The sequence below is a fragment of the Taudactylus pleione genome, unplaced genomic scaffold (assembly GCF_031769625.1).
Source record: "Taudactylus pleione unplaced genomic scaffold, aTauple2 ptg000442l, whole genome shotgun sequence".
In the NCBI taxonomy this organism is placed as follows: Eukaryota; Metazoa; Chordata; class Amphibia; order Anura; family Myobatrachidae; genus Taudactylus; species Taudactylus pleione.
The window spans coordinates 6495001-6510364 of record NW_028284844.1 but is presented as its reverse complement, the minus strand read 5'-3'; the positions used below and the strand labels follow the sequence as shown (position 1 = coordinate 6510364).

Here is a 15364-nt window from a genome sequence, read left to right as displayed (position 1 = left end):
CCAGCTCTACGGCTTATCCACTTGACTGTCCAACCCCCCTCCCCAAAATGAAGTCTCAGTCACATGATGATTATTTAAATGTCTTGACCCCCCCCCAAAACAAAATCTTTATAGTATGTGGTCACTGTACGACGTACAGATTATAAAGAGAGGTTAGAAATACTAGATCAGCTTATATTATAGAGAAGGAACCTTAGGAGGATAAAACTATGGGCCTGATTCAGAGGGGCACGCTATGTGCGTGCGCTCGCTCTGAATCAGGGCGTCCCTATTTTTTATTTTTTTGGACAGGCCTCCAGGCCGCTCGCACAGCTGTGGGTGACTACCCGCAGCATGTGCGTGCGGCCTGGCGATGGTCGCGATTATCACGACCATCAGGCTTGCGAGGAGACCCTGTGGTAGGGTTTCAGGTCTCGCATGCCCGAGTGGACTTCCTGCTCCAATAGAGAAGAAGTCCACTACTGACATCACTAGCGATGTCAGTAGGGCCGCCCACAAACGGCAGGCGTTCCTCCGTTTGTGCAGCCACCCCCCCCTCCCCGCCTACAAAACGGGGCGAGCTGTCGATCAACATCGACAGCCGCCCCGTCTTGTAGCGAGCCCCGGAGCGAGTGATCAATCGCTCGCGGGTGCGCAATGGCCCACCATCGACCCGCTTGCGAGCGCTATGCGCTCGCAAGCGGGTCTGAATCAGGCCCTATATGCGGTCAATACACATGTTTATCTAATGAACTTTTCAACCAAAGGAGCATATAAAAGACAAGGGTCTACATTTACTAAGGGACGGTTTTAGTATCCCTTAGTAAATTAGATAACTCTGCGGATCAATGGTGTTTTTTGACCTCTGAACCGTCTGATTTGCTAATAAGCAGTTTGGAGGGTGCATGGATACCCACCCTCCTCTATTGTGCTGCCTGTGAGATTTCAAATGGACAGTAAAATAATGCGGTAAAAAGCCCCCTCGCTCCCCTCTCCATACAGTCATACCCTAAAAAAATGTATTAAAAGCACATATACTGTAAGGGGACAATATACGTCTTTGTTACCATAAGGGGACAATATATCATTTCAAAATATATGCAACATAAAACAAATGGGTTTTTTTTACTACCCTTTTAAATACATCTCTTTAGGTTATGACATTATGGGAAAGGTGAGACTCTCTCTCCATGTTGTCAAGGCAAAATGGCACAAACTGGCAAATTTTTCAGCCCTGTCGCAACTGCCTCATTTATTTGGGGCGGTGTTTGGTAAATCTAGTGGTTTGCGTTGTTTACATGTAAATCGGGACTGCAATGTGCTAAGTGGCGGTTTGAATCTTAGTGGCGTTTTACAAACTTTTAATTTTCCCCGCAGTTTGAATCTTAGTGGATGCAAAACACGATGGGAAAAAAGATGGAGGTTTTCACAAACAGCTGTTTAATAAATTTACCCTAAGGGGTCATCAGCTGCGCACAGAAGACATGTCGCTATAAGCGTAGGACGCAATCTTTACTGTAAGAGCGTTTGCGCTGTGGGATTCATCCCCTGACGAGGCGGCATTGGCAAGCTTACGCAGCGTGACGATGGACTGGATTTGTTTGTTTTTTGTAACCAATAGTACACAACATTATGGGTGTGACCGTTATTGAAATGCCATTTTTGGGGTCAAGAAGGATTTTTTTTTTTGCCCCCTATGAGGCTAAAATTGGCGACTGTCACACTGGGGGCTGTATCACCTTCCTCTCCGGATCAGCGCAATTCTAAAAAAATTTAATATTCAACCTTCTGTAATTTCAATGCAAGTGGATAGGTCTCAGCGTTCCCCAGGAACCGTATGCGTCGTCTGCAACATCCACCCAAAGGTTATTAACATTTAATTAAACATGTTTAAACAAACGAACAAAAAAAAACCCACTAAACAATACTGGAATGGATTAGTAAAACGATTGCGCTCCTGTATAGAGAAATATAAGCAGAACAATCTCTCATTAATATTTTGGATTGCTGCCCTTGGAAACATTAGGAGAGAGAGCACAGAGTCTTGGCTGGTCTGTGGGGATGGGTGGGGACATATTTGAAGACCACAGAGACCAGAACACTACACGTAATGCAGGTAGGACCAGGAGCCACGTATATTGTACATATGATCATGAACATTGTGCAGCAGGATCTGGCTGTCAGCACAGTAATACATGCAATAACAGAAGTTCTTCCTTGTGTATATACGTCAGAGCCTGGTAGCATCATAAACAGCACAGAGCGCCAACTAGAGGCGGCCTGGTCAATACCACTGTGTACAAATAGCATTTCCGTGATCTATATCTGTATATTCACCATTACAATGCATAGGACCTGTGATCAGAGGGCCTGATTCAGACCTGCTCGCAAGCGGCTCGATGGTGTGCCAGTGCGCACACTCGGCGTGCGCGAGCCCCGGAGCGAGCGCAAAAAGCGATCGCTCCTGCGCGAGCATCCAAAAGGGGCGGCTGTGGATGTTGATCGACAGCTTGCCCCGTTTGGAAGGCGGGTAGGGGGAGTGGCTGGGCAAACAGAGGCGTTCCTGTAGGAACTCCTGCCATTTGTGGGCGGCCCTACTGACATCACTCGTGATGTCAGTAGGTGGACTTCCTGCTCTATTAGAGCAGGAAGTCCACTGGGGCTTGTGGCCACTAGAGACCTTAGCGCAGGGGTCTCGTCGCAAGCCGAAGGTCTTGACCATCGCGACCATCACCTGGCCGCTCGCATAAGCTGTATGTGGTAACCCACAGCTATGCGAGCGGACAAGAGGCCGCAATTAAAAAAACAAGTGCCCGCCCTGATTCAGAGCGATCGCTGGCTTTTTGCGAGTGCCTCTGAATCAGGGCCAGAGTACCACAGTTTGGGATGTTCTGAAAACTGGCTCTAGGGCAAGATGGGCCTTTTCCAAAGACTTTACAGTGGAGATCAGTGGAGGATAGTAATGTGAAAAACCTGTGACAATGTCAGAATAGGCCCATTATTATTGTGTACTCCAAGCCTATGAGAACTTAATGCATCTATAATAGTAAATAATTATAGAGACTAAGTGACAACGTGATTCATTACTCATCATGTATTTATAATGGAGGTAGCCATTTTGTATTAATGAGACTGCAGCTAATTCACTCACTGGGCTATAGTGACATCACTAGCACACTGCATCAGACAATACAAAATGGCCGTCTCCTCTGTGTACAGGCAGCAGGTATCCTTCAAGGCGCTTAAACTACATGACCACATAACACACAATTTCTAATATCAAGTGATGTGTGAAACACATGACAATACACGCAATTCGTTTGCGTCAGACGCGCCTTATATCCGGATGTTTTTTGTTTTTCAGCAGTTTGTCTTGTGTTTGGTCACTGACAATATGCTGCATATGGACAGAGCCTGTTACCCGTGTACTACACTTTAGGAGAGCGCAATACATTTTGTTTTTATTCTGTCTGTGGCATAACATCCCTAAATATAAATATCACCACTCACTTTTGGTATGAGTCTGTCCAGGTGCTCAGCGCGGTTCTCGTGCGACGGGTGCGTGGAAAGCCATTCCGGGGTGCGAGGCTGCCCTCCCAGGGTCTCCGTGACTTCCATCTGTTTCCAGAAGACGGAGCTGGCTCTCACGTCGACACAGGCCTGAGGGGGAACAGGCAGGTTAACCCTCACTGCACAATCAGACGATACTCTTTACACAGAAACGATTCACATATATAAAATGGCGTAACCAACTTGCGCACTCATTTGCCCACCCGCCTCTTCTTGCTTGCTGTAATCTAAGGAAGTGCATAAGATGGGCGGAAGTCGATGATGGCGGCAGCCAGTTTATGCAGTCACTCGATAAACGACAGAAAATGGCGCACATCATTTCGCTAAGGATTTGTACAGTCACCCAGGCAAGGCCCACGGTGATGTCACAGATTCAAACGGTGAATCTATGAGACACAAATCAGCAGCTGACGTATATTATTTATTTTCTTTCACATTATTATCCTATTCTGCTGGTGTATATATAGGTTGGTATTGGTATAACGCCTCCATCCTCTGATGAAACTGCCAATGTTTAATGGAGAAACGTGTAATGATTCTGTCACCTCTGATTTTACTGAGTACACAGACTTTCCTCCGATCTGTCTACATGGAGATATGCATCCGGCTCCACTGGGGAGCCTCAGGTCAGCTCTTAGACCCTTGATACTTTTTCTATTTCCTACTGCGTCCATTGAAGTTACTGTAGTACTACACATATGTTGATTGCTTTCTACCAGCCCTTATCCGGAAAATAATGGGTGTCTTTAACACCTTCGCTGCTGAGTCTATTTTGCTGGTCATATTCCAACATCGATATCAGTAATTTTGTTTTGCAGCAGCAGCAGCACACAGGTCTCCAGAATAAAATCTGCACCTGAAGGGGGGAATTCATTTTGGTGCGAGTTTGGTCCCGCAAGGTGAAATCACTGCAAATTCGCCTTGCGAATTACATTTGCATTTCAATTCCAAACTCGCATTTGTTTTTCAGAGTAAATTCGCCTGTTTTTGTTCGCACCCCCCTGAGTAGGTGAAAAGATAGAGAAAAATCTGTATTTTGAGGTAAAAATGTCGGGACTTGCTTCAGAACCCCTCAGACACCCCCCCCCCCCAATGACTAATTAGCCATTCAGAACTTTAAATTAGCTTAATTGGGCCAATAACTACATGCAAATTTTGTGCTGAAAAAAACAAATGGCCTCAAATTACCCCCCAAAAAGATTTTTAAGCTAAATAATGCAACCCAACTTTTACGAAAGTATTTATTTCGAAGAAAAAAAAATTACTATCATTTTAATTTACATTTTATAAAGTTGCCTTAAATTACCCCAAAAGCATCTTTTTTATCAACTTTTTTTGCTTTTTCCATTTAATTCCTTTTGTAATGAAATGAAATTCTACAGCTATTTACATTTATTTAACTTTTTTACTTTTTTTTTTTTAAATGCACTAATCAGCCATTTGACAGCCTTTAAAAGCACATCGTATTTACTTATGGCCGCTAACAGTCTTCTACATGATTCTGCTAACAAATTTTAAATTTTTTTGGGATCCAGGATGGTCTCCCCACTTTTTCATGCTATTTTCCCTGTACACTATTTGGACAAAATTCAAACACTCTCACTGCGAGTAGCGCAAATTTGCATTTCTAATTGAACTGTGCGTATATCGGGTGAACGAATGAAGGCGAAGTGTGCGAATTATAAGGTGATGTGTGATGTTTTTCGCCTTTTGCAATCTCTCACCTAATTGAGGGCCTCATTCAGAGGCGGTCGGAGGATGCAAGCGGTCGCTCAGAAACTGGGCGGCCGCTTGCATCCTGACCGCCCGCCTCTGTTTCGGCCGTTAGGCTGTGGGTTTACACCCACAGCTCTAACGACCGCTCGGGTGATGGTCGCGATGGTCACCATCGCGACCATCGGGGCTTACGACGAGACCCTAGGGTAGGGTCTCACTTGTCGTAAGCCCCGGAGAGTTTCTGGCTCTGTCAGAGCCGGAAGCTCTCCACTGACATCACTAGTGATGTCAGTGGGGCCTCCCCCAAACGGTAGGCATTCCCATGGGAACGCCTCCGTTTGGGCTGCCACCCCCCCCGGCTCGCCTTCCAAACGGGGCGAGCTGTCAATCAACATCGACAGCTCGCCCCCTTTGGAAAGAGACCCGCTACGACCGGCGCTGTCGGTCGTAGCGGGTCTCACGCATGCGCACGAGGGAGCCGGCTCCCTCGTGCGCATGCGCACTGGCCAAACATCGAGGCGGCCGTACGGTCGCCTCTGAATTAAGCCCTGAATTCCCCCCGAAGACTGTATTTTTTTAAAATTTGTTTTAACATGGTGGAATGAAACGCATAAAGATGTGTCAGAATAATATGGTAGCTCAACAAGACCGGCCATTTTGAAAATTAGACAATCTACCTCATTGACTAATGCCAGGATGTGGGAGGTCTGGTCATTAGAAACCCCTACCCATATCTGGATTTCTTAACTATTTCTGTAGTATAATTTAACATCAGAAATAACTAGTAAGTGGGCGCACTGTATGAAAGAGAGGACTCGACCTCTTTCAAACAAGGGGAACATTAAGGGCTCAATGTAGTTAGGCGCAACTGTGTTGTGCCCACGAGTAAGTGTGGCTATATGCCGCACTTACAGAAGCCCCGGAGTCGCAGATTTTTATTCACAGACCCTTAGGGTTGCAAACAAAAATCAGCAATTCCTGGGTGAGAGCTGGCCGCGAGGGAGGCGAGTTCCGTTGTCACAGGCGACTTTTCTACGCCATTGCAACAGCAACACACACCTAATTGAATTGACCCCTGAAACTGCAAGATTGGAGGAGATAGGAGTACATTTAAAGCTCTAGACACCCCAAGCCTTCTTTTGCACGGTGCACTTAAGAGAGCACAAGCCTCCAGCTTTTTAATAAGAAAACAAAAACAACAGTTACGGCAACAGTATATTTGCAACACACAGCCAACTGGTGCCACAAGGCAAAACTACACAACACCTACTGGGGGTGAAATTGTCATGAGGAAGTCTGTTTATTATTAGTGCTAGGCAATGCTTTACCTTCGCCACCACCAAGGCTCAAATGTAATTCAGTGCGAGTTTTGCCAAGTGACGCTCTTTTTGCAACCTACCACTATGGGGCATATTTAATTAGACGCGAAAAGTCCCGGACTTTTCACATTCCGGGATTTTTTGCCGGCATCGCTGGTTTTCCATGCAAAAAACTATAGCGCACGTCCCCACTTACCCCGTATTCAATTAGAAATCGGCAAAAACGGCACCCAGCAAAACGCAAACAGACGAAACGTGCTGTCAGATTTGGGGAAATCAGCCTGACACCCCCCAAAAGATGCACTGACATTGGGGATCACTATAGATACCCCCAAATAGGCCTGCTGAAGGTATTTGGGCTATGTAAATTATCTCAATAGCTGCTATTTAGCGTCTTTGCACAAGAGGTGAAGAATAGCATTTAGCAGTTTTTTTTGGTGAAAATAACTAGTCCCAGCAAATTTTATGGGACATGAAAATGGGTGCTAACATGGTTAAAGTGAAGTTTTCAAAAAATGAAAAAACCCACCTTCAGCAAGCACCTGGAATAAAAAAAAAACCTCCCCCATACTTGCAGACCCCCCCCCCCCCCAAAGTCTATTTCCCTAGTTTTTAAGTTTGTACCCCAACTTTGTACTTTTTCGCCCCCTTTTTCAAAGTAAATTTTTGGGGTGTTCTTTTAATTTTTATTTAGGATTTTATTGACGCAGTTTACCTTTGGGAACCTGTCCTAAGGGTGCAGAGTGGTTTCCCTACCTTTGCACCCCAAAACCGCAATTCTGCACTTTTTTTCGACAGCTATTCATAGGCGAAATTTTTCCGCCGGGAACACTGCATTGCGTTTCCGCAACGGCGAAAAGTCGCCACAATTGAATACGAGGATAAATTTCCGATGAAGAAATTATATCATCGGCAAAACTTTTTCGTCGAAAACGGCTTTTCGCCATTAATTGAATACGGACCTAAGATTTACAGTGGCCATTTGTTTACAAACGCAAAATCAGGTTGGATTTGCACTGTAAAAAATTGCAGCTTTAAATCCAGGTGCTTTGCTAATCTGCCACTTTATTACATTTGGGCGCAAATCTTCTTCCTGGCCTCACCCATAAAAACTGGTGCCACAGAACCAAGAAGAGGTTCTGCCACCCACAGAAGCCAATAAGAGGCTTACTTCCATTCTCTAAGCAACCAGGAAAAGGACTTGCATGGGCAGCTATGGGCTCTAGCGCTTTTGTTCACCATACTTTCACAAATGTCCTGCTAAACAGGAACGACACAGGTTTAAAGAATAAACAAAAAAAATTCAGACATTGGTTTAAAGACTAGAACAGGCAGGTGTCACATGGTCCTTTGGCGTCCAGTTAAAGTTTGATGGGCGATGGGAGATAGGATGATTGTTTTCGGAACATCAGCACAGATGGCCACCATGATTTAATGTGACAGACACCAACATAACAGCGATGCATCTCAATATAATAGTGCATGTGCTGTCAGCAATTCCTCCCTAGAACCTCATCCTGGATTCTTATGAACAGAATGAGAAAACAGTCATCACATCATAATCCAACATGATGAATAGTCTTTGGCTCTCCCACTGCAAGGTGCCGAGATTACAGAACCAGTGGGATCACCTCCCCATTATCGGTCTATTGTCAGTGTAATTCTAACCTGTAATGGAAATTCTGACAGTGTTTTATGTATGATTCCAAAAAAACGAACTCCAGCTCGAACAAAGCAACTACACAGAGGAAGGGATATAATCAGATGTACCAACGGCATGGGCACACAGGTCTACGGGTAAGCCTCATTGGAATTGCAGACCAGTGTAGAGTAAATATACACCAACGTTAGAGCATTGATGTATTGTGTTTGTAAGAAGGATATTTCCTGCCGTTTCCATGCGCCACTATGTGGTTCATCCAAACGTTCAGGTTTGGGAGGAAGAATCCCTATTCCAATCATCTGCTCTCTGTATGAGTCCAATACAGAGGATGAAGCTAGGCGGACACATATAAATGAGTCCCGGGCCATGGACGCTATAATCAGGGACGTTACTCCTTGGGAATATTCTTCACCGACAATTTTCTAAACATTTACAAACGACCAAAAGTGTGTTACTGACACGTTAATTTATCATTCTAAAATGTATCAAAAACTGAAAACAGTCGCAATAAGGGATTGTCATATTCTTTACAAATCTCTTTATTTTCTTATACAGGTATAAAATGCAATGATATTTTATGGACTGTAAATTATTGATCACGGAAGTCATGATTATGATCAACAATTGTGGCTGCAAATTGTGGGGCTATATTTAAAGTATATCTAAGTAACGGGGTTGCGGTTAGAATTAGGCTTGTTAACATATTCTTTATCAACACCCAGTAGACACGACGGGAAATTTACTGTATGAAACCAGTGGAGGGGTTGCCCTAAAGCTGGGTACTCACTATACGATGTAACAAACGGTGTGACGGTCGTTCCAATTTCACTAAAACCAAAGAACACACAATACAGAGTGTACACACTGTGCAATCTTTCGAACGACGTCATAGTAGATTGTGTCGGAGGATAGTATCCAATCAGTCCTTTCTCCTGTACACACTAGGCGATCATGGTGTAAATTAATGGAAGTTCAGGTGACTTCTTCAGAGGAATGATTGTACCAATATATCTTGTGGCGGTGCGTACACTACACAATTTGCTCAACATCGTTCATTGCATCGCCGATCTGACGAGCTGCACATCAGATGGGATGATGCACTGAACAATGGCAGTGAACGAGGGACTGGGCAAACCCACTGGGTTTTTGCCGCAGGTGTGAGATTTTTTGGTACACAATTGGGTGCGAGTTTTAATTTTTTGGGGGCACGCAAATTTTTTTTTTTTTTTTTGAGCACCTTCGGAGCAAGTCCAATTTTTTCTTAAAATCATTATTTTTAGGAAAAATTGTCAGGACTTGCTGCAGAACCCCAAAGACACCCCACCACCCCCTAATGACTAATTAAGCAATTGGAAGTTTCCAATTAGCTTAATTAGTCCAGAAATTACATGACAATATTGGTTGTTAAAACCAATAAGGACTTCAGATTAATCCAAAATCAACTTTTTCATTGATTTATGCTCCCCAATTTTTTTTTTTTTTTTTTATTCATAAAAATATACAGAAAAAATGTTTGACTTTTGTTGCTTTCACATAGAAAAAAATGCTGAATGTCATATATTTTTATACAGCTGTCAGTGAAGAGGATTACAAGAGTCAGCAACCCCTGGCACATGGAGGCAGGTTCTGTCTACTCCAGGAACTGGTTGCTGTGGAACGAGGCTCACAAATGTATTCCAGGGCAGTTATTAAATGGGTATCTGTCACTCAGGGGCAAATAAAAATCTCCTTTCTTCACCAATCCCAGCTTCTGCCATACTTCTGCAATACCATTGGTATCATTTGCTCTATTGTCCCCATGTAAATGTCTCTTAACCAAAATGTGAGCCTGGGCTGCCCTATTGTTCAGCAGACAACGTACACCCAACACATCCCATAACATGACCTACACGGAGGTCTCATCACTTTGGTACTGCTAAGAAGAGGTTACAGTAACCAGAGAATTCCATTTGCCATAATAATATGAGATATGGTAAGAACTTACCCTTGTTATCTCTATTTCTACGAAGTCCATAGGGTTCCACAGGATACCTTGGGTATAGGTGTGACGTCAGTCGCTGGGCACCATAGAGTTAAGCTTTTCAGCCTCCCAGGATGCACTAGGGTCCCCCTCCTATACCCCGCCCCCGAGCCAAGGCACCTCAGTTAGTTATCAAGCCATAGGCCGGAGGAGGAGAAGGAAGAGAGAGAAAAAAGATCTGGACACATACAAGAATCACATTCTCACCAGAGGGAGACGGAAAACCGGTGACCAGAGTAGAGCCCATCTGCAGCACAGGTGCGACAGGGCGGGAGTCCTGTGGAACCCTATGGACTTCGTAGAAATAGAGATAACAAGGGTAAGTTCTTACCATATCTCATATTTTCTTCTTCAGGGTCCATAGGGTATCCACAGGATACCTTGGGGATGTCCCAAAGCAGTATCCTTTAAGGGTGGGGACGCTCCTGTGCAGAAAGGAGAATCCGCTGCCCGAAGGAAGCATCCTGAGAGGCGAAGGTGTCAAACCTGTAATACCTCACGAAGGTATGGACAGAGGACCACGTAGCAGCCTTGCAGATCTGAACTGCCGAGGCACCACGTCGAGCTGCCCACGAAGGACCCACAGACCTAGTGGAATGAGCCTTCAGAGAAGGAGGGACCGGTAGGCCTTCATGAAGATAAGCTTCAGAAATAGCCATACGGATCCAGGCTGCCAAAGTTTGCTTTGAAGCAGGCCAACCCTTTTTACGGAAGCCATAGAGGACAAACAAAGCGTCCGACTTCCTAAACGAAGAAGTGCGGTCAACATAAGTCCTTAAGGCCCGCACAACATCCAAAGAGGCCTCACCCACGGAAAGACCCGGTGAGTTAAAGGCCGGAACAACTATTTCCTCGTTAACATGAAACTGGGAAACAACTTTGGGAAAAAACTCGGGCCGAGTGCGGAGCACTGCCCTGTTCCCATGAAAAACCAAGAAAGGGGGTCTACAAGAAAGAGCCCCTAACTCAGAAACACGTCTGGCCGAAGCAATGGCCAGAAGGAAAACAGTCTTAGCTGTTAGCCATTTAAGATCCACTGAGCCCAGTGGTTCAAGCGGTCCTTGGAGAGCCCTCAGGACCACAGCCAAATCCCAAGGCGCCACAGGTGGAACAAAGGGCGGCTGAATGCGGAGAACACCCTGCATAAAGGTGCGCACATCCGGGATTGTAGCAATCCTACGGTGAAACCAGACAGATAGGGCCGAAACCTGTACCTTCAAAGAAGCAAGGCGAAGCCCATGATCTAGTCCCGCTTGCAGGAAGGCGAGAATCCGAGACAGACGAAACTCCCGCGGTGCATAACCTCTCGGTCGACACCACTGGAAGAACGTATGCCACACGCAATGGTATATCCTCGCGGAAGACGGTTTCCGAGCTCGTAACATGGTACGCACCACAGAGCTGGAAAACCCCCGGGACCTCAGCATGGCGGTCTCAACAGCCACGCCGTCAAAGACAGCCGAGTCAGGTCCGGGTGAAGATAAATTAAATAGTAGTATCCAGCGCTAACCTGCTCTAATGGTGTGTGGGAACGTTTTATGTCCAGTGGTGTAGTAGTGAGTACAAGATGCGAATAACTTTATATGGATTTATTAAAATGAAAAAAAGAGTTCAAGAAGTCGCTTGTTATTATAAAATATGCAATATAGCAGGTGTCCAATTTCAACACCATAGGTGGGGATGAAGTTCCTGAGCAGTGACACTAGTAGATGGATAAGAGAGCTCCTTTAGGGTGCCTCTTTCCGTAGGTCACCAATGGGTGTCTACGTGTTCCTATGGCAAACTTTGACCTAGGAACACGTAGACACCCATTGGTGACCTACGGAAAGAGGCACCCTAAAGGAGCTCTCTTATCCATCTACTAGTGTCACTGCTCAGGAACTTCATCCCCACCTATGGTGTTGAAATTGGACACCTGCTATATTGCATATTTTATAATAACAAGCGACTTCTTGAACTCTTTTTTCATTTTAATAAATCCATATAAAGTTATTCGCATCTTGTACTCACTACTACACCACTGGACATAAAACGTTCCCACACACCATTAGAGCAGGTTAGCGCTGGATACTACTATTTAATTTATCATCCCCCTTCTCGAGTCTGGACAACTCTGTATCCAGCTGCTTCCGAGAACATTAGTAGGCATACGGTAGCGCTGGTATCCACATTCTGTAAAACACAGGTCCGGGTGAGGGCAAGGACCCTGAGACAGAAGGTCCAGTCGTAGCGGCAACCGCAGAGGACTGTCCACGGACAGACCCTGAAGGTCTGAGAACCAGTGCCGTCTGGGCCACGCGGGAGCTATCAACAGGAGCGTCCCTCCTTCCTGTTTGAATTTCCGGATTACCCGTGGAAGAAGGGAGACCGGAGGGAACAGGTATGCGAACCGGAACGTCCACCGGACGGACAGAGCATCCACCAGAGACGCCCCTTCGTCTCTTGTGCGAGACCCGTACACCGGCAACTTGTTGTTGTGCCGGGACGCCATGAGGTCCATTTCTGGAAGACCCCACCTGTCCACCAGTAGTTGAAAAACGTCCGGGTGCAGGGACCATTCCCCCGGATGAACGTCCTGGCGACTTAGAAAGTCTGCCTCCAAATTTAGCACTCCCGGGATGAAGACCGCTGATATGGCCGGAAGATTGCGCTCCGCCCAAACCAGGATCCGAGAGACCTCTACGTGAGCCGCCCGACTGCGAGTTCCTCCTTGCCTGTTTATGTAGGCCACGGTGGTAGCGTTGTCTGACTGGACCTGCACCGGGCGACCCTGGAGAAACCGCTGTGCCTGCTGGAGAGCATTGAAGACCGCACGGAGTTCCAAGATATTTATTGGAAGCTCCGCTTCTGTCGGCGTCCACCTGCCCTGGAACAAGTGTGGACCCGAAACTGCTCCCCAGCCCCAAAGACTGGCGTCCGTTGTCAACAGGACCCAATTTGGAACCCAGAACGGACGTCCCTTGTTGAGGTGGGTCGTCTGTAACCACCACGCAAGGGACAGGCGAACCTCCGGGGTGAGCACAATCGTCTGGGACTTCAGAGACTGAGGCAGCCCGTTCCACTTGGACAGGATCAGGTGCTGCAGAGGTCTGGAGTGAAACTGGGCGTATTCCACCATATCGAACACCGACACCATGGAGCCCAGTAACCTCATCGCCGAGTGTAAGGACACCCGGCGGCTGTGCAGACAACTGCGCACCCTTGACTGTAAAGCAGAGATCTTGTCCTCCGTCACGAAGATCCTTTGCTGTCCCGAGTCCAATAAGGCTCCAAGATGCAGAATCCTCCGAGACGGGATTAGAGTGGACTTCTGCCAGTTGATTAGCCAGCCATGCCGTTGCAGCAGTGCAATGGTCAGGTCCAAGTGGCGTAACAGGAGCTCTGGAGATCCTGCCACCAATAACAGGTCGTCCAAATACGGCAACATGCGGACTCCCTGCAGCCGCAGAGAAGCCGCCATGACCGCCATCACCTTGGTGAAAACACGTGGTGCTGTTGCCAGGCCAAAAGGTAACGCCCGAAACTGGAAGTGGTCGCTGCGGATTGCAAACCTGAGGAACTGTTGATGGCGCAAAAGAATAGAGACATGCAGGTAAGCGTCCTGTATGTCCAATGACACCATGTAGTCCCCAGGTTCCAGCGCCAGAATGATGGACCGTAGGGTCTCCATCCGAAACTTCGGGGCCCGCAAAGACTTGTGCTTTGAGGTTGAGAATCGGACGATATGACCCATTGGGTTTCTGTACCAAAAATAGATTTGAATAGAAACCCTGGCCCCTCTGGGAGAATGGAACAGACACTATAACTCCAGCCTGGAGCATAGTATGCAATACCTTCCGCAGCTCCGTAGCCTTGTTCCGGTCTGATGGTAGACCCGTGGTGAAGAAGCGAGCCGGGGGTCTGTGCCGGAAGGAGAGGGCGTATCCGTGGGAAACCACCTCCAGAACCCAAGTGTCTGTCGTAGTGGTCGACCAACACTGGGCGAACTGTAGCAGGCGGCCTCCCACCCTGGGAGGCCCGGACCATCAGGCCGCAGGCTTGTCATCTGGCTTGGGGGCCGGACGTCTGGTACTCCATGCCTGCTTCCGGGGCTTGACCGATTTCTTAGGGCCAGCCTGTCGAGGAAACGACTGTGGTTTGGGCCTGCCCTGGGCCCTAGACGACCGAAAGGACGATGGTCCAGAACCAGAAGGAGCAGCGGCCGACGGGAGACAAGCAGATTTGGCTGCCGCCAGCGTGGCCACAATCTTATCCAGATCCGGACCGAAGAGAACTTCTCCGGTAAACGGCAACGCTTCCAGACCTTTCTTGGAATCTGCGTCCGCCTTCCAGGATCGCAGCCACAAGGTGCGACGAGCAGCTACCGCTGCTGAAGAAATTCTAGACACCAGAGTACTAATGTCTAGAGCCGCCTCGTTGATGTAGGTGGCCGAATCACGGAGATTGCCAATCAACTCTGCCTGTTCGGCCGGACAGTCGGATTCAAAAGAAGCCTCTAATGAATCCGCCCAGCGCTCCATCGCTCTGGCAACCCAGCAAATGGCCATAGCCGGCCGTGCTGCCCCCCCTGCAAGGGAATAAGCGGACTTCAGGCAGATTTCTACCTTGCGGTCCGTAGCATCCTTAAGGGAGGACATGGATGGCATCGGCAATGTGGCACTACGGACAAGACGGGTCACGTGAGAATCCACCTGTGGAGGGGATTCCCACTTAGCAAAATAATTATCCGCGAACGTATAAGCCACCGCCAGGCGTCTCTGCGGCTGGTATCTTTTGCCAGGTTGTTTCCACGCCTCCTCTAAATGGTCCACCAACTGACCCGAAAGAGGAAAGACTGTGGCATCGCCCTTCACATGTTTGAAAAAGGCATACTTAGATTTAGCCGCTGGGGGAACTTCGTCCTCAATCACCAAGGCTGTGCGGACCGCCCGAATAAGTCCAGGAATATATACTTTGGACTTAGCATCAGCGTCCTTAGTATGGAGAGGTTCCTGATCGTAAGGATCCAGAATCTCCCCATCATCAGACGTCCCTTCGTCATCCTCATAAGGAGCGGACAGAGACGCCACCGGCCTTTTATGAGGCCGCATCACAGAC

General features: G+C 47.2%; 1 protein-coding gene across 5 annotated transcripts in view; it reads right to left on the bottom strand.

Moving 5' to 3' along the window:
* Positions 1-15364, bottom strand: part of OMA1 (OMA1 zinc metallopeptidase) — a 98775-nt gene that overhangs the window by 31091 nt on the left and 52320 nt on the right. For all 5 annotated transcript variants that reach the window (XM_088447878.1, XM_088447879.1, XM_088447877.1 and 2 more), the window contains exon 8: positions 3490-3639. In XM_088447878.1, coding sequence (XP_088304004.1) covers positions 3490-3639 — 150 coding nt within the window. The remainder of the gene's footprint in view (positions 1-3489; positions 3640-15364) is intronic.